Source organism: Marmota marmota, unplaced genomic scaffold (assembly GCF_001458135.2).
Source record: "Marmota marmota marmota unplaced genomic scaffold, marMar, whole genome shotgun sequence".
Classification (NCBI taxonomy): Eukaryota; Metazoa; Chordata; class Mammalia; order Rodentia; family Sciuridae; genus Marmota; species Marmota marmota.
This window is the reverse complement of record NW_025999913.1, coordinates 14,967,414-14,986,884: the sequence shown is the minus strand read 5'-3', so window position 1 is coordinate 14,986,884 and position 19,471 is coordinate 14,967,414. Positions and strand designations below refer to the sequence as shown.

Below are 19,471 nucleotides of genomic sequence, written 5' to 3'. Positions count from 1 at the left end.
GCGCTTTCCATGTTGGTGTGTGTTGGAGGCCATCTTGTAAAATAGATTCCCGGATCAGGTGGGGTGTCGCTGAGTCGCTCCAGGTGAGGCCCATATGGTGGTTCTGGTCCTGGGGCCTCGCTCTCGAGAGACCCTCTAGTGTGACTCCTTATTCAGTGTCATTACATCTACTTATTTAATGTGATTTGGAAGGGAAATACAAACTGAATATTGTGCATGCCCCGTTTTTAGATTTTATTGAATAAATTGTAAGATGAAAAACCACCACACAAAGAAACAGGATCACAGCTTCCCCCAGAGGTGTTTTCTCCATCTTGACCTTTCCATCTTCTTCTAGGCCTCTGATGATCATCACTCAGAAGATCACAACCCTGGCTTTCCAAGTCCATGATGGTGAGAACAACCACCCTCCTTGTGGCCCTCCGAGCTCTCCTTTGTGTGCCCCAGGGTTTAGACAAGTGCCCGTGGACCTTGACACCTCGTGTTCTAACTTTCCAAGTCTCTTTAACCCGTCCTACTCACCACCCTCCACTCCCTGGGGAATCTGTAGTCTAAATGTGCTGAAATATTCACTCCGGGAACAGTGGGTTCTCTGTTTATGTTTGCAGTGTTTAAAAATCTGTGATTCTCTCTAAATTCATTTCCAAATTGCTTAAGAAATGGCAACCTTTTTGCTTTGGTTTAATCTCCAAAAAGCTTATAAGGTAAATAAAAAATTAAACAGCATTCATTTTTTGATAGTAGATCTTTTCTTTTGATGGAAAATCATTTAATGGATAATCATCTTGAAAAATCATCTAATGAGATTAGCCTGACCCTATAAAAAGCCGGGAGAAGGGCTGGGGTTATGGCTCAATGGTGGACCACTTGCCTGGCATGTGTGAGGCACTGGGTTCAATCCTCAGCACCCTATAAAGATAAAACAAAGGTATTGTGTCCAGTACCTTTTAAGTCCAATAGCAATTAAAAAAATTTAAAGAAATTGGGAGAAGGAAAAATCTGTCGTTTTTCCAGCAAATGCAATTTACACTGTTCTTACTGGGACCCAGGGAAGGGAGGAGGGTATTTTCAGTTGGAGGGAAGATCTCTACCTGGCTTTACGAGGTGCCAGGTGTGATTGCTAAAAGCACCTTCTGTGGATTGTGCAGCTCCGGCCGGTGCACTTGACTGTCGGGTGTCTTCACTGGGTGACAGGTGGAGAGGGTTGTCTCCAGGAGCTGGTTTTCTTGTTAGCCCTTCCATCTTCCGAACTGATGACACTTGGTCTGACCCGGTGTCCCCTGTTTCGTACCGGGCGCTCTAGTTGTGCTGTAGAGAACTGAATCATTTTAGATCAAGATGGAGTCTTTCCAGGGGAACTTCCTGTCCTATGTGCCCAGCACCGAGAGGTCTCCCGGATGGGAGGCTCGTAAGGGCCGGATGAGAGGAGCCCTGCAGACTGAGCAGCAGTCCAGACCAACAGCTGACGTCAGTGCCACTCGGGTTGCTAGATGGTACTATTAGTTGAGATCTTAGGGGGAAAAAATGAAGAGATTTTTCTTTCTTTTTCTTTTTTTTTTTTTTAAACACTGTTTCTTCTTTTTTTTCTCTAAATGGACTTTGTGCCTAAATTTAATTTTTAAAGTGTTCTCACCCACCACATTCACTTTCTGGGACATCCTTGTGTGCGTTAAGTGATTATTGGCCTCATTTTTTCTTCTTCGTGTGTGGGAGGAACAAGGACACTCCAGAGACGCTCTGCCCTCTCTGAGGCGCGCTGCGGTTCCTTCGTGCTTGGTGACCGTCACCAGCCTTAGCAGGACAGGCAGTCCCACAGTTGACTTCTTGCTCGTAACCCTTCAGTGACTTCTCTCCAGTCAACACGGCCATTTTATAGGGCGCACTCGTCCTTGGGTTGGAAGGTTTTCTGCCAAGGGTAGGTTTTAAGAAGAAATCTGGCCGTTTCTTTGTGCCTTCCTTGTATGGGGGTGACCTTTCTACTCTTGCTGGAAAAGGGAAGTCCCATTTCTCTTCCCTCTGGATCCGTTTTCTGCCCCCAGCTCATTTCAGGACCTCAGCCAGCCTAACCAGGGAGGTGTTTACACGGTGCAGTCTGCGAGGGGCAGTTTTGTTTCTCTGCCTCCGCAGTGACGTCATACAGGGGAAGGAACCCCCAGTGGAGGAGGGGCAGGGTGTTCTGGGGCCCTCTGGGGTCTGGCTCATGGTATGCAAATTAAACAGAAAAGCTCAGAAGGCTCCCTGTCTTTGGAACCTGCAGAGACTTTCCTTCTTCACCTAGGCTCCTGGGCAGCTCTCTGACCCAGGGAACCCGCCCACCCCATGCTGGGGATAGAACCCAGGGCCTAGTGCATGCTGAGCCCGTGTTCCACCACTAAGCCACATGCTCCCAGGGATTTTTATAAAATGAAAACCAGGGGCTTGATGATTTATGAAGCAAAAATAATTTGCCTTTTTCAAATGAGTTCAGTAAGACTGGTTAAGATGAGCTATCTACTTCACTTTAAAGGTCGTATTTCTATTTTTCTTTTTTAAATAGGATTAGGTCGAAGAGCTGAAGACCTTTCTGCTGAGCAACATCGACTTGCAATAAAGTAGGTTGATATGTTTTACAGTCCTCTGCAAATTGGTATTTATAGAGATCGTCCTCAGTTTTGTAATATCTGTATATTAATTCTATACTATGAATATTATATTGTTTATTTATCAGATCTATTGATGGATGCTTGGATTGCCTACCAATCTTTGGCTTTGACAAGCAATCAGTGATGGATAACCTTGTACATGGATTATTTTTTAAAAAATTTTATCTATTTATTTTTATTTTTTATTTGTTCTTTTAGATATGCATGATAGTGGAGTATATTTTGACATATTATACATACATGGAATATGATTTACTCTAATTAGGATCCCATTCTTGTGGTTGTACAGGATGTGGAGTTACACTGGTCATGTATTAATATATGAACATAGGGAAATCAGGTCCTTATTTCCCATTCACGTGCCCCCTCCCTTCCCTTCATTCCCCTTTGTCTATTCCGATGAACTTCTATTCTTCCACCTTCCCCTTTATTGTATGGTGGCATCCACATATCAGGGAGAACATGTGGCCTTTGGTTTGGGGGATTGGCTTATTACACTTAGCATGCTAGTCTCCAGTTCTATCCATTTATCAGAAAATGCCATGATTTTATTCTTCTTTGTGGCTGAGTAATATTCTGGTGTGTGTGTGTGTGTGTGTGTGTGTAACATTTTCTTTATCCCTTCATCTGTTGAAGGGCACCTAAGTTGGTTCCATAGCTTAGCTATTGTGAGTTGAGCCGCTATAAACATTGATGTGGCTGCGTCATTGTAGTATGCTGACTTTAATTCCTGTGGGTATAGACTGAGGAGTGGGATACCTGGGTCCAATGGTGGTTCCATTCCAAGTGTTCTGAGGAATCCCACGTGGATTATTTTAAATGTGCTTGAGTCTAGCTGTAGGACCGATTCCCAGAAGTGGATTGTTAGGTCAAGGAGTAAAAGAATCTTTAACTTATTAGTTCTGAAAGATTCTCCTTCACCAAAGTCGTTTTGTCTGCTCTGGAGTTATTTTCCATGGGCATGTGTCTGGGGCCCTCTGTGAACCGTTATCTGTCCACCACATCAGTGTGCCAAAGAGAGAGGAGGTGGGACAGGAGAAATGGGCCTGGGCTGGGCACCAGGAGGCAGCCAGTGCAGGTGGGCCTTGGCCAGTGCAGGTGAAAGGGGTGGTGTAGAGGGAAGGAGCCCCCAGGACAGGAGAGCAGCATGGACATGGGTCGACAAAGGCTCAGTGGGCTGAGGACAGAGAAGCTGTCCAGTGTGGGCTAGGAGGGTACCCAGAGCCCACCGAGGGAGGGGAGGCGGCCCAGGTGGTTTCCTCGTTGAGAAACTGTGGTGTGGAAGCCGTGGAGAACCTTTGGAAGATTCTAGTGGATTCCGTCTCCACTACACCTCTGGGGGTACCCAGGAGATGGGGCACAGCCGCAGCGCGGGGTAGCTGGGGAGTTTCAGAACGCCTTTCCCGGTGACTCCCAGCTGCCCCGAAGCCTTAAACAGAACTGTTTTCACCAGATTTTCCCTGCCACCTCCCTGGCCTGTTATTCAGGGCCTCCGTCTGGATGCCAAAGCAGTCAGCAGACTCGCCGCACTAGTTTGTGTGGCTTCTTCCAAGTGGAAACTGGTTCCACCCATCATTTGTTTTGGGTTTATTTTGGCAACCTGGAGAGTTTTCCCTTTTCGGAGCATCCCAGTCAACTCACAGACTCACATTAGGTCAGGTTCTCACCCTGCCTTAGGCGCATTTACCTTCATTTTGTGATGTAGACAGATAAGGGTGATAGAAAAAAGCATCTCCCAGCCTCCCAGTAGCTTCTGCCCCAGGCCCAGCCCTGGGCAGTTACAGCTGTGACCAGCAGAGGGCGCCACAGAGCCCTGAGCCTGTTCTGACCACCTGCCTGGTCAGTGGGTGCTTTGAACAAGGTTGCTCTCTTCCCTGATTTCCTTATTTGCACATTCTGAAGAAAAGTGGGAGACCAAGGAGTTTTCAACTTTTAAAAAATTAAAAACTAAGTTAAAATTTGGGGCTTTGTAGTTATAGATAATAAGTGAGGTTCATTTCGACATAGTCATAAACGCATATGACATAGGTTTCTCCATTTCAGTCCTCAGTACTAACCTTTCTCTTCCTCCCTTCCTCCCCCTGCCCTGTTTTGGTCTTCATTTTATTTATTTATTTTTAATTGGTTCATCATAGTTACATATAAAATTGAAATGCACAGTGACATATTCACATAGGCACATAGCGTAATTTGGTCAACTTTATTCCTCTCTTCTTCCCTTTCCCCTCCCCTCCTCTCCTCTCTCCCCTTGGTCCCCTGCTTCTACCCTGCTTTTAGTTTTGCAAGATTCCTTTTTTATTATTATTATTATTTATTTTTTTATTCCTGTTTTCTCTCTGGCTTCTGCACATGAGAGAAAACCTTTGACCCTGGGCTCTCCGAGTCTGGATTATTTCCCTTATCATGATATTCTCCAGTTCCATCCCTTTACCAGCAAATGACAATTTCACTCTTCTTCATGGCTGAGTAGAACACCACATGTATGTAGACCACATTTTATTTATCATCTATCTACTGATGGACACCTGGGCTGGCTTCATAACTTGCTGTTGTGGATTGCGCTGTGATACACATTGGTGTGCATGTGTCATTACAGTATGCTGATTTTAGTTCTTTTGGATAAATATCAAGGAGTGGGATAGCAGAGTCATATGGTGGTTCCTAGTCTTTGGAGAAATCTCCATATGGCTTTCCAAAGTGTACTAATTTGCAGTCTCACCAACAATGTATAAATGTACCTTTTCCCCACGAGCTCGCCAGCAATTACCATGATTTGTATTCTTGGTGACTGCCGTTCTGACTTGGGTGAGAGGAAATCTCAGTGTAGTTTTTGATTTGCATTTCCCTGGTTGCTAAAGATGTTCAACACTTTTTCCTATACTTTTTTGACCATTTGTATTTCTTCTTTTGAGAAATGTCTCTTTAGATCTTTCACTCATTTATTAAGTGGATTATTAGTTTTTTTGGTTTTAAGGTTTTTGAGATCTTTATATATGAGCCCCTAGTTGAAAGAGCAGCTGGCAAAGATTTTCTCCCATTCTGTGCTCTCTCAATGCTCTTCATGGTTTTCCTTGCTGTGAAGAAGTTCTTTAATTTAATGCTGTCCCATTTATTGATTATTGGTTTCATTTCTTGAATTTTAGGAGTCTTATTAAAGAAGTTGGTGTCCATGCTAATGTGCTGGAGTGTTACCTGTTTTCTTCTAGCAGTTGCACTGTTTGTAGTATAATTTGTAGGTCTTTGACCCACTTTGAGTTGATTTTTGTGCACGGTGAGAGGTAGGGACCTACTTTTGTTCTTTTCCACATGGATATCCAGTTTTCCCAGCACCATACCAGGGGCTGTCTCTTTTCCAACTTACGCTTTGGCACCTTTGTCAAGAACCAGATGATTGTGTTCATGTGGATTTGTCTCTGTGCCTTCTGGTCTGTTCCATTGGTCTTCCTGTCTGTCTCTCATGCCAGGTGCTCTGCTGTTTTTGTGACTGTGGCTCTGTAGTATAATTCGAGGTCAGGTATCAGGTATAGGTACCGTGCCTCTATCCTCAGTCTTGTTGCTCTGCATTGCTTTGACTCCTCTGGATCTCTTGTTCTCCCATGTAAGTTTAAGTTCTGTAGGGAGTGACATTGTTATCTAGATGGGGACTGCACTGAGTCTGTAGGTTGCCTTTGGCAATATGACCATTGTGACGATATGAATTTTACTCTCCATGGACATGGTAGGCCTTTCCATCTTCAAGGTGTTCTTCAATTTCTTTCTTCACTGTTTTATGATTTTCACTGTAGAGGTGTCTCACCTCATTAGTCAGATTTATTCCCAAGCCTTTTATTTTATTTTGAGGCTAATGTGAATGGAATCGTTTTCTTGGTTTCTTTGAATTTTGTGTGTTGATCATGCATCTCGAAACTTCACTGAATTTGATGATCAGTTCTAGAAGTCTGCTGGAGGTTTGTTTTTTTTTTGGGGGGGGGGGCAGGGGTTTCCTACATATAGGATCATGTCATCAGCAAACAGAAATAGTTTGATTCTTCTTTTCCTGTTTGTATTTCTTTAATTTTCTTCTCCTGCTGGATTGCCCCGGGAAAGGGCTTGTCACCTTTAGTCATCCACAGAGATAACGACTGTGTTCAGGATTCGCTCACCTGCACCTCCGAGAGGAAAATCAAAGACTAGAGAGTTTTCAACTTTCTTCTTACTATTTTTCACAGAGTGAAACCCTCTTTTCTGGAATACTTAAGTTACCTTCTCAATTTCATGAGCGTCATTGCTGGCCCTTGCAATCATTTCAAGGACTATGTAGCATTCATCGAAGGGAGACATACCCACATGAAGTTGCTGGAAGTGAATGGGAAGCACAAAGATTTCCACAGCTTGCCAGAGCCTTCTCCAACTGTAAGTCTTTAGTGCCAGCTGTTTACTCTGAGTCCAGAGAACAGATTTTGCTGCTAGGGTTGACTCACTGCTTGCTTTAGTGAACAAGCCAGGGCTGGGGTGCTGCTCAGTGGTAGAGCATTTGCCTAACGTTCATGAGGCCCTGGGTTTGATCCCCAGCACTGCAAAAAGGGGAAGTGAACAATTTACCAGAGAGCTTGGCCAGTAACTTTTCTCACATTGGTTTAAAATGCCATTATTGGTGTTTATCTGCAGGGGTTCTCAGTGTTGGAGGACTTAGCTGGGAGTCAGGCTCTGTTCCCGGGACCTAGTACATACCCATTCACTTCCACCCGGGCCACCCCCTGGGGACGTGCTCTCAGTATGCCATACTGCAAATAAAAGTCCATTTCTATGAAGTTGGAAACTATAGATCTCCAGAATGACATTTCCTGGAATGTCAGAGAGACTGGGCAACATCATTCTGTTGAAAGGAATTAAAAAGTCAGTGTGACTTGATTCTAGAAGGGACTATGCCTGAGCCCCCTGGGAGGCTAATGCTGTCCATCACCTGCCCACACACTGGCTCAGGTGTCCTCTCCCTTGCCTAGACTCCGCTGACCCTAAGCCTCTGTCCTTCTTGCTGGGAATTCAAGCCCATTTCCTGGGTTCTGAAGGTTATAAAAGCAGAAGGCAAAGGGTTGTTTCTTTCTGATGGGAAATTGTCACCCTGCAATGCTGTCCTTCAATCTGATGTTGTGGATAATAAAACCACCTGCCCTTTGTTGGTGAATACGCTGAAGGAGGTTGTCGTCCGTGCTGGACACGTGGGTCCTCCGTGGCCAGTGTCAGGGCAGCACCCTGTCCACGTGCTCTTGCTGAAGTTGCCCTCCATGCCTGAGTCTTCCAAGTGCTCACACTGGTTCCCCCCGTTTCTAGGGAGCTGTGATGCACAAGTTGTGTGTCACGCTGGTATCTCTCCTTCTGTTCCTGACGCTCACCAAGACCTTCCCGGTCACCTGCCTTGCCGAGGACTGGTTTGTCCAGAAGGCGGACTTCCCGACGCGTCTCTGCTACCTGTATGTGGTCATGCAAGCCTCAAAGCCCAAGTATTATTTTGCGTGGACGTTGGGTAAGTTCGCGGGAAGGGCCTGCTCCCTGGACGGCTCAGCCAGACAGTTTTTTGGGTTCAGAACCAGTCCAGCCCGTAACCGGAGGCTCTTGAGCCAGGGTCATTTTTGACTTTCCAACACAGCACTCATCTCCTCCTCCCGCCATAAGCCCAGCCATCACGATAGGGGGACAGCCTGTCCTGGCTGCTGTTAAACCTAGTGCTATGAACAGACGTCAGAACTGGGACACTCAGGCTTCCACCGCTCACACTTGGCCATTGAACACGGAGGAGAGTCAGGGAAAATCCCAGAGTGGTCTGATTTCCCTCTGGTCTTCTGGATGCTGTGCAACCCAGGAGGCCTGCTGAGTCCATCTTACCTCACACCTGCTAATTCAGGCTCACTGCCTTAAGAAAGTTAGTTTTATAATCAGTTGACACCAATTTCAAGTTTTTCCACTGTTTAAGGTAGAATGTTCAATTTTATTTGGTTTTATCACACTTTTTTCCACCCTGTGGAGTAACTTGGTCAGTATTAAACTTTTTTTGGGGGGGGTGGGTACTGGGGATTGAATTCAGGGGCATTCAATCACTGAGCCATATCCCCAGCTTTTTTTTTTTTTTGTATTTTATTTAGAGATAGGGTCTCTCTGAGTTGCTTGGGGCCTCACTAATTTGCTGAGGCTGGCCTCAAGCTTGCTATCCTCCTGCCTCAGCCTCCTGGGCTGCTGGGATTACAGGTGTATACCACTGCACCTGGTTTTTGAAAAATTTTTGAGGTTGGGTCTCCCTAAATTATGGAGGTTGGTCTTGAATCTATGATCTTCCCACCTCAGCCTCCCAAGTTGCTGAGATTGCAGGCATGGGCCACCCACTGTACCTGCCCATTTGCTGTTATTTAATTGTGGTGAAATAGACGTAATACAAAGTTCACTGTTTCAACCACCGTTAAGTGTACAATTCAGTGGCACGAAGTATGTCCACGAGGTTGTTCTGCCATCGTCTCCAGAGCTTTTTCATCTCCAGGTGGAAACCCTGTACCCATTCAACCCCAACTTCCTATTTCTTCCCAGTCCAGATTATCGTATGGGCCCATGTACCCATGCCTTGCGGCACTCCTGTTCCGTTTGACCGGAGAGGTCTGAGGCAGAGATCTTCTAAAATCCACAATGCTGGGCATTTTGTTTCTGATTACGTTCAGTTTAACTCGGGGAGTTTTGGTGAGCACCAGGCTTTGGGCTGGGAGGAATTCTAAGCTGGGTGAGACGCTTTCCCTCCCTCAAGACTGAGACGACCTGGGGGACCGTGGACATGCCCAAGGGCTATCAGGGCCCAGAGACCATGATCCTTATGCATGGGGCGTGGGGAAGACTTTGTCTCATTCCTCCTTCTGCTATTGCTTTTTTTTTTTTTTGGTATTAGAGATTGAACTCAGGGACACGTGACCACTGAGCCACATTCCCAGCCCCTTTTATACTTTATTTAGAGACAGGGTCTCACTGAGTTGCTTGGAGCCTCCCTAAGTGGCTGAGGCTGTGATCCTCCTGCCTCAGCCTCCCAGGCCACTGGGATTCCAGGTGTGTGCCCCAGGCCCGGCCTGCTATTGCTTTACTGTTTAGAAATGAGGCTTTCTTTCGTGGCCAGGTGTTAGACCTACTCAGGATGGGAACCCGCTTGCCACACTGGGTATGGTTTTCTCCGCACAACAGTTAATGGTTCTCTTTAACCTGAGTACACGTGGGCACATGCGCAGCCCTTTCCTCCTTCTCCCTCCTCCCCCCATCCTCCCCTCTCCCTTTCTCCTTTCCTTCTGCTCCTGTTTCCTACCGGGCCTGGAGCCGAGAGGAGGGAAGAAGGGCCATCCTGTGGCCTCCGAGGGAAAGTCCAGCTTGAGCCCGGCTGTCCAGCAGGACCTGGGGTGACAGGCAGCAGGGGCGCCCGCATCCTCCAGCTCGGAGAGCGCCCCACAGGGAGGACCCGTCCTGGAGAAGCCTCCCTGTGGACCCCCCCTTTCCCAGCCCCCCACCCTCTCTTGATCTTGTTCTGGGTGCTTTGTAGGAACGCCTCATTGGTTTCTGTCGCCTCAGTTTGAAGTTTGTTTCGGCTCAGGCTGGAGCTCAGGCTGGTCTGAAATTAACCTTTGTATTATTTATGAATAAAGAAGCAATAAAGAGTGTCTCAGGGAATATTTAAACCGCTTAACCGAATAATTGTTTGAGCCAGCTCTTTAAAACGCCATTTACATATAATTGATGTACTAATTATAGGTGATTATGAATTTGATCCTTCAAGCTGGCCTCAGCTCACGATGCATCTCAGCCGAGCCTCACTAGCTCTAGTTACTGTTGATGTTGAAATAATAAAATTATTTTCTTTGGACTTAGCATCCAATTTTGGTTATTCTCCCCCTCCTGGCATTAGTGCTAATTAGAGAGCCTCAATTCCAGCCCAGGCTGTGTTCTAAGGATCCAAACTCCGATACAAGGGTGTTGAAATGAATGTATCGGAAATAATAGGTCAGAGCCTCGCACAACCCAAGGAAGTTAGTTTTGGACCCGGGTACTCACTACCTCTGACTGCTATGGGACACAAAGGTGTCCCAGAGAATCTACCACAGAGTGGGGACTTTGGACCTTGTTTCAGAGGTGGAGGTTCTGAGAGTCAGGACTTGGAGTCGCTCACCACTTGCTCTTCAAAGTGGCTCTCAGCTGATCAGGTTGTGCCGTCAGAGCTGCAGCATTTGGATTCCGGCATCGTTCCCCTCCGAGTGGTCTTAACGTTCACTTAACACTAACCTCAGGCCCCTTCATAGCCTGCTGAGAGGCGGCCATGCCGGTGATAACAATGGCAGCCGGGCGTGGTGGTGCCCACCTGTCATCCCAGCCGCTTGGGAGGCCAAGGCAGGAGGATGGCAAGTTCAAGGCCAGCCTGGGCCACTTAATGAGACACTGTCTCAAAATATATGATAAAAAGGGCCGGGGGCCTAGCTCACAGTAGGGGACTGGCCTGGCACGTGCAGGGCCCTGGGTTCCACCCGGCACTGCAGGAAGAACACGGCAGCCAGGGTTTCTTGTGGGCTGCCTTGGGCCAGGCTCCGCTCTCCGCACTCCACACACTCATTTTCATTTAATCCTTTCAACAGCCTCTTAGGATCGGTGCCATTAGTGTATCCATTTTCTACATAGGGAATGGGTTCCGAGAAGCAGACGGCTCTCCCGGGGCCGGGCACACAGCACACAGCCGACCCTGCCCTTGGCCACCTCTAAGACGGTTGTGAGGACTGGAGAAACGCTGAGCAGCTGTGGCTGCCCAGTCCCGGGATGTCGGGAGCTGTCGGTCACTGTCCTGTTCTTTCAGTCTGACCAGCGTTGGGGGTGGCAGCAGGAGTTCAGGGATCACTGCGCGGGCCAGCCGCAGGTAGCCAGCTCTGGTCTCAGTGTCCACGTGGCCTCAAGGGCTCTCTCCTGTGTAGCTCACCTCTGTTGGTCACAAGCCTGTCTCCATGCGGGTAGAACCGCAGACGCCTTCTGACACTCTCTCATTTTGTCTTTCTCTTTGACTCTTGGTCATCTGGGAGGATGATACAGAAAGACTCAACGCTCCTTCCTCCTTTCTTCTAAAAGGAAGCCAATCACTTTACAGTGGGCCGAGACTGAGAGGGAGCACCATGGGGTCACCAGCTGTGCCCAGAGTGGAGGAAGCGCAGAAGAGGGTTTTGTTTGTCTCAGTGCAGGGGTGGAACCCAGGTCTGGCACAGGAGAGGCCGGCGCTCCACCACGGAGCCGCACCCCAGCCCAGGACAGGTGGCTCTCTTTGGACGGCTCTTCTGCCGCCATCTTGGTTTGGACATGAACTCTTAGAGGGAGGATTTCTCCACACTCTCCTCCAGGTCTAAGACTCTACAGTGCTGGGACTTAATTAGTTTAATTGATTATTTTCTTAAAGGATTCTAACAAAATTTGAAACAAGATAAATGAAAAGAGAAAATTAGCTTCTTGGTCATTGTGCTGAGGGTGTGTTGAGTTCGTCAGGTCTTAGTGGGTCTCAGAAACACTTGGTTAGAGCATCCCCCAGTCTGTGCCCGGCTGGTTTTAGTGACAGCTTTGGTGCTCTGCTGGGTCCCACGTTTATGCCCATCTCTATTCTGAGCGCAGGTGTCCTTGTGTCTCTTTCTCACGCACATCTATTGGCCAGTAGATCCTGCTGTTCATGTCGATATTTCGGATCTTCTCTCTGGTGATAATAATGGCAGCCAGGTGTGGTGGTGCACACCTATAATCCCAGCTGCTTGGGAGGCCAAAGCAGGAGGATAGCAAGTTCCAGGCCAGCCTGGGCCTTGAATTCATCCTTGAGTTCACCATCTCTGAGCCTCCAGTGTCTTTCTTCTTTGCAGGTCTCCCTGGGTGCTAGGGGACGAGTGAATGAAAATCAAGGTCACCAAACAGCCAGCTGGATTCTTCTGGTTCATGATACCAGATCCTTTGAATTTTTTGGTTCCTTTCCCCAGGAGCTAGCACCATCTCTCCATGCCCAGTTAGATAAATCTTCTAGCAGCATGTGACTGTCGTTCCGAGCCCTGACTTATTGTTCTAAACCCACAGCTGATGCGGTGAACAATGCGGCTGGCTTTGGGTTCAGTGGCATGGATAAGGACGGCAGGTGCTGCTGGGATCTGCTGTCCAACCTGAACATCTGGAAAATAGAGGTGAGTGGTCCCCCACGTTTCGCCGCTGCATGCAACAGCCGGGGCAGGTGGTCTGCCCTGAGTGTGGTTTCCCTGACGTTCCTCAGCAGATGACCAGGGGAAGCCGCTCTGGGGAAGGCCAGGTCCTGCAGCCCCTGGACATTTTGCATCTCTGATTCCCGCCCTTGTTCCTTTAAAGATCCCGCCTTCTTGATAGCTTTAATGCTTCAAGGAAGGACGACACCAAACTCTGGAAAAGGGCCAGGAGAACCTCTCTGCTGTTGACATTGCTGTCCTTTTGGCTGGGAGGGCACTGTCCTGTTCTCTAGCTTACATCCTGCTTGCTTCAGTGGAGTGCAGAACCAGAAGCTGCTGTGTCAATATGGCAAGTGTTTCCTGCGAATCCTTTGGAAACAGTTGTCCTTGTTTTCCTTTAAGGAGGATTGTCGTGGGCGGCGGTGGTGGCTCAGCGGCAGAGCGCTCGCCTTGCATGTGTGAGGCATTGGGTTCCATCTGCAGCACCACATAAAAATAAATAAATAAAATAAAGGTCTAAAAGATACAATAACATTATTAAGGAAAAAAAAAAGAAGAAGAAGAAGAAGAATCGTCGTGATGTCCAGCTTCCGGGCTGCTGGATCTGTGTGGTTCTGCTTCCCGGGTCTTTATTCTGGACCGCAAGGGTTTGCACAAATTGCTCCTCACACATGGCGTCCCTGGCCGCCCCACTTGTGGTTTTCTTTGCTCTGTTAGCGAGAGGGTGGTCAGCGGGGCCAGCCCAGGGCCTTCCCTCCTCCCGGCTGGCGTGTTCTCAGCACACCCAACTCCATGTCCCTAGCCAGGTGGCTCCTGTCCTCTGCTGGGCTCAGTTTCCTGCCACCAGGGCAGGCACAGTGCCAGGGGAGAGAGTGGGCAGAGGGGTCGTGGTGGGGTGCAGGAGGTCAGGGACGTGGGGAGATGGGTGGCCTTCCACCCCCGCGGAAGCTGGGCCAGGAGGAGAGGGGGGTGCCTCTCCTTCCCGGGGACTCAGGAAAGCCCCCCAAGGCAAGGACGGCCCTCCACCCCACAGAACAGAGGGGCTTAGGGGAAGGACTGGGTTTTTATTTTCTTCTCCTTCTTTGTCTCCTCCTCCTCCTCCTCTTCCTCGTTCTGCTCTTTTCTGCTTATCCATCTATGTATTTTTAGGAAGCAGGAGACACACTCGTACCTGTCGTCCAACCACATGGCCGCACACAGTCAACTCAGGTTCACAGTGTCCTGACTCACGCCAGAGCCAACCAATGCTTCTGAGTGCCCACCAGGGACAAACCCCTCATTCCCGGATAGTGCTAGAGGCCCGGGGCCCCTGTGGGCGGAGCGCCTGGGCACACTCGGTAAGACAAGCCGGGACCCAGCGCTGCTCCTGAGAGAGGAAGGCAGCCTTGCCTGTGGGTTGCCTCCCGGGAGCTCGGAAGCAGAGTTCCAGCCTTCACAACGACTGTCCCATGTTTGGACAGGCCCTGGGGGCCGTCTGTGTCATCTCCTTTCTATTTAGATGACGTAAGAGGGGTTCTGGAGGAGCGACGTTTCTCCCTTGTCCACTTCTGAACTTCTTCTCTCCTCTGCGCTCAGGGACCCCCTGGAGCTTGGGCAACTGTCCTTCGGAGGGCTCCCCTCCCTCCTGGCTGCCCACCAGTGTGCCCACGGTGCCCCAGAGGGTCGGCCTCTCAGTGGGTGTGTGTTCAGGGCCCACATTATCAGTCATGTGTTTATTATAAAAGGAAACCAGAGGAGAGAGGCGGCGTCGCCTTGGTATCAGATACAGGGCGAGGGGCTGAAGAAGAACATGGCAGCCTGGCGCAGTCACGGTCCCTTGAGGCTGTGCCCTAGAAAAATGGGTGAGCCAAACCCCTTAGTGTTTTAAAGTAAAAATCATACAAATCTAGCTGTACGCCTGTGATCAATCCATCTGTCTTCCTCTCCCCTTTCACTGCCTGCTCGCTCCCTTCCTGGTATGTGTCACCAGGCCCCTGTGTGGCCTACTAGGATTTTCTTGTGGTTAATAAACTTCAGCAGGAAGACATGGCGCCCCGACTTCCGCCGGCGCCAGGAATCATGGTCCTCCTACGTGTGCTCCGTGCTTTTTAGCCCTGGCCTTTGGTACCACAATATCCATATTGTAATGAGAAGACCCAGTTGACAGTTAATTTGGGGACATCTCTCCCCCGGAGGTGGATTGGCTTTCATCATTGCCGTGACATTTCCTTATTGTGATCTAAAGCCTCTTACTCTGGCAGACCCAGCTAGAAGCTTCTCGACTCTTGTAGCTCTTTATAGAATCGACCGCCAAGAGTGACCTGGTTTGTACGTGGCCCCAAATGCAAAGATGACAATTACATTTAAACTGTCTCCCTAAAGGCATTAAACTCACAGGATCGCACTTTTCCTCCGGTGAACTTTCTTTGTGGAATATTCTACTTTTAAGATTCAGATGACTTAAAAAAATTTTTTTTTAATCAGAGAGGAAGGGAAATCCACAAAATGTTCCTTCGGTTTTCCTATAATTTGAAAATAAGTGTGGAGAAGAATTCAGACTTTGAAGCCAAGGTTTAGTTGCCAGGTTGATCTTATAAACACCAGGAAGTGTTCCTGCGTGGATGCTTCAGCCCCGCGGCTCTTGCCTGAGACCGTCATTGTGAAATACCACACTCGCTGTGCCGCCCGGGAAATTCTGGAGAGGACTTTCCGAGACTTGGTATTTTTGCAGCTAATGATAGGTGTGATTTTCTTCTCTCTAGACTGCCACGAGTTTCAAAATGTACTTGGAGAACTGGAACATCCAGACGGCTGCGTGGCTGAAGTGGTAAGGAAATCAGAAGCAGGCTCCTGACTCGGGACACTGGGGCATGCTTTGAGGGACATCCCAGGCCATCGGCCGTCATCTGGGTAGTAATGTCATCTGACCCTTTTGTTCTGTGTTAATATCTATGCCCTGTAAATGAAAAAAAAAAAAAGTCGAAATGCGGTGATTTGAGAAGGTCACCATGTAACATTTATTTTATCTCCTGCTACTGTCATTACTGTGTGCCAGTCATTTATCCCACAAATTAGCTTCATAAGATGTTGATCATTAGCCCCACTTTACAGATGAGGAAAGTGAAGCACAGAGAGGTTATGCAACTCACCCAAGTCACGCAGCTAATGAGTGACAAGTTTGAGCCCAAATGGTCTGTCTGCAGGACCAGGCTCTTGACCTCTGTGCTGTGCTGCTGTTACCTTAAGGACAGTCTGTCGGGGGTAAGGAAGGGCATATCAGCATCAAAGCCCTGATGCTTGCTCTGCTCATCCCTCGCATTGAAAGCTTTATGGTGGCCCACACGTTTATGCTTTTTAAAATTTGCATCTTTGTGTGATTTCTCTATCCTTTTGTTTTGTTTCAAAATGAGAAGCATTTCTTCTTCTTCTTCTTCTTCTTCTTATTCACTAATGATATGTTGGAGCAGGAAACTGCCCTAGTGGGAGTGCACAGACATTGCCTTCCAACAGATCCCCTCTTTCTGATGTGTGACTTCTTGCATTGGTCAAAACCTGGGGCAAGAGGAGAGACGGTGACGTCCCAGGTGCTCAGGTGACGTCTTCTGAAAGCAGGTGCAGGCTTTGAAAGCCTGGCTTTAGCGAGATGGCTGTCTGTCAGCATTGCACAGGATCATCACACACACTCCGTCTGTCTATGGGTGGCAGTCCCCTGGGCTAAGAGTCTCCATCAGGAGCTGAGAGATGACTGAGATGACTAAGGGTACATGTGTGTACATAAAACTTTGACAACAGTGCTTCAAAATTTTTGGCAATAAAATGTTTCACTCTTAAAAGAGGAGATTCAAAGAGTAAGAAACAAATATATACTGTACTGGGCCTACTACTTATTTCAGGGAAAAAAACAAAACAAAACCGAAAACATTACAAATGGGGTCTTGGTCTTGCGTTTATCTCCCTAAATGCCTTCTCTCTCCTCTGATGAAGAGGCAGCCATAATCCTTGGTTTGGGTGTAAATCAGTTGCTTCTGAATCAGCAGTGAGGGGCTGGTGATAACTGGATTTCTGTTCCACTTTTATTTGGTCCTCTTTGGATCCACTGTGCAGTGGCATCCTTAGAGGGCCATTGGCTCTTTGTAGACTAGGTTTGGGGGGAATCCCCTATCATTTTGATTTCATAAACAGCCTAAGAGCCAAAGGTCTCCACAGTCTTTGTTGACATTTTCTAGATCCTCACAATATCCTTAACCTAAAAATCTGAAATCTGAAATGCTCCAAAACCTGACACACTTTGAACATGAACACGATGTCACAGTGGAACATTCCACACCTAACCTCAAGTGACAGGTTTCAGTCAAAACACTGGTACATTGAAAATATTGTATGGAATCACCTTCAGGGTATGCGTGTAAGGTGTCTATGAAGCAGACAAACGTGTGCCTTTGACTTGGGTCCACTCCCAAGATGGCTCATTATGGATATGCAGGTGTTCTAAAATCTGCAAGCATGCGGAATGCAAAACACCTCTTGGGATACTTAACCCATGTCACTCTTCAAGGCAGAATCCTGAGTCAAAATCCAATAGACAAGTGAGGCCTGAGCAGGTCATGTGACTGGCACTCTGATTTTTGTGCCCGAGTCCTTGTCCAGGAAAGATTTGAGTGAGGACATCCATTTCTCAGGACCCTTCGCCGATTCCAAAATTTTCAGTGCAGTGGCCCTCACTCAAGTCCCCCTAGATATGAGGCCACGGTTGGAAACAGCTCCTGTTAGGCAGGAATCTTGCTCAGGCCTTCATCAGGGCGCGACGGGCCCAGGCCGTGTAGTCTGTGGAGGCTGGACATTGATCACATCTGCCAAGGCCGAGGTGTGGTCATTTGTCTGGTGGGGCTCAAGGGACCCCAGAGCAGCACAGGCTTTGTGGTTTCATAGCAAGACCCTAGACAGCCCGAGGCCGGTGCCCATCAGAAATGGCTTCTGCAGGGCCTGCTCTAAAGAGGGGCAGGTGTAGGGCAGGGGCAGGGCAGGGGAGGGCAGGGGCAGGCTCCGCATGCTTGCCCTTCACTGTTCCTTCCTGTCTTCGCAGCGTGTGCTATGAGCGGGTTCCCTGGTGCCCGACGGTGCTGACCTTCATCCTCTCCGCCCTCTGGCATGGCGTCTACCCCGGATACTACTTCACCTTCCTAACTGGAGTCCTCATCACGTTAGCAGCTCGGGCGGTAAGCTGCCTCCGGGTGTGGGGTCTTCCCTTCAGCCATCCGGTGCTTGGGTCTTTGTTGGTATCCTTTAGGTCCTGGCAGGAATTGGGGGGCTGAGAGGGACAGTGGGAATGATATTTTGAAAAATCAAACAACAGACAAAAATCTTCCTATTAGAGAAATACTTCCGTGTACGTGAACCTGTGATCACTACAAAGACAACCATTTTATTTCTGTGTCATTTACAGAGGGTTTTTGTAAAACAAAAGGAATTTTAGGAGCAATGTTTATTACCTTAAGAGATGAACACATTTTAATTATTAAAGCCTGCGAAGACACAGTCTACCAGTTATAGACGTTGATGATTGTTAATGAATGTGGGCTCTGTAGGACTTCAGTTTGGTTATGTCCTGCTTAATTTAACATTTTTTTAAAGATGGACACAATATATTTATTTTATTTACTTATTTATTTGTTTGTTCTTATGCGGTGCTGAGGCTTATACCCAGTGCCTCACAGTGCAAGAAAAGCGCCCTGCTGCTGAGCTATAACCCCGGCCCCTAATTTAACGTTTTATTATCCCAAGTCTAGAGAGAACTCGCAGGACAGGAGCTGTGCCCTCGGGGACCAACCTCACCTCTTATGGTCTCAAGTCGGATCCAGTTAATTTTGTGTAAAATTATTTGTGAACTTCACAAATTGAATTCTTGTGGGTTTTTTGTTTTGTTTTGTTTTGTTTGAGGAGCCTCTAGTTTGTCCTCGGTTGTTCCTGCCACTCGCTTGTTAGAAAGCCAGGACTTAAAGGAGTGAAAAATGTGATCGTCTTCCAAGAAGATGAACGTACATAGAAGTAATCGCAATTCCAAGTGCTTCCGTGGCCAAATACGGGGTGATGGATTTGGTTTAGTCTCAGCCCTTGATGGTGGTGGTGGTCTTCCTTAGTTCAGACGCCAGGAGTTTTAAATGACACTTGTCGCAGTCGACTTTAGGTGTGGATTTCAGAGCCCCGTGTATTCACTCCTTCAATTCATTCGTTCTGTGAATCTGTCAGGAGCCACACACGGGCCAGTGAGCGTCGTAGGTACCGAGTTATCCCAGTGAACCCGACATTCCCCTGAGGAATTCCTGCCTCCACTGGGCAGAAGCGTGCCGGGGTCCACATGCAGACCAGGCAGAGGGCTGAATGCTGTTTGCTGATTAAAATACTTTTCAAACTAAATGCTTATTGCACCTGCTAGTTCACGACCAGCAGGGCAGACGGTTTCTTCTCTCCCGTTCATAATGAAGCTCTGTTTATGCAGGACAGCCAGAGAGCTTTTCTTTCGGGGGCTTGGAAATGTCTCTCACCTTCAGGTGGTGGCGGGGAGACGGAGGGTTCATGGAGCAGAGCGTCCGTCTTTTCTAGAAGGAGATTGAACTCAACAGTCAAGAAGTCTGAGGCCTGGGGGAGCCA

General features: G+C 48.0%; 1 protein-coding gene across 7 annotated transcripts in view; it reads left to right on the top strand.

Moving 5' to 3' along the window:
• Positions 1-19,471, top strand: part of Mboat1 (membrane bound O-acyltransferase domain containing 1) — a 95,484-nt gene that overhangs the window by 67,187 nt on the left and 8,826 nt on the right. For 5 of the 7 annotated variants that reach the window (XM_048799847.1, XM_048799845.1, XM_048799843.1 and 2 more), the window contains 7 exons: positions 338-393; positions 2,537-2,591; positions 6,851-7,034; positions 7,953-8,145; positions 12,726-12,829; positions 15,586-15,650; positions 17,907-18,039. In XM_048799847.1, the coding sequence (XP_048655804.1) occupies positions 338-393; positions 2,537-2,591; positions 6,851-7,034; positions 7,953-8,145; positions 12,726-12,829; positions 15,586-15,650; positions 17,907-18,039 (790 nt within the window). The other 2 variants (XM_048799848.1, XM_048799844.1) reach the window with 2 other exon arrangements.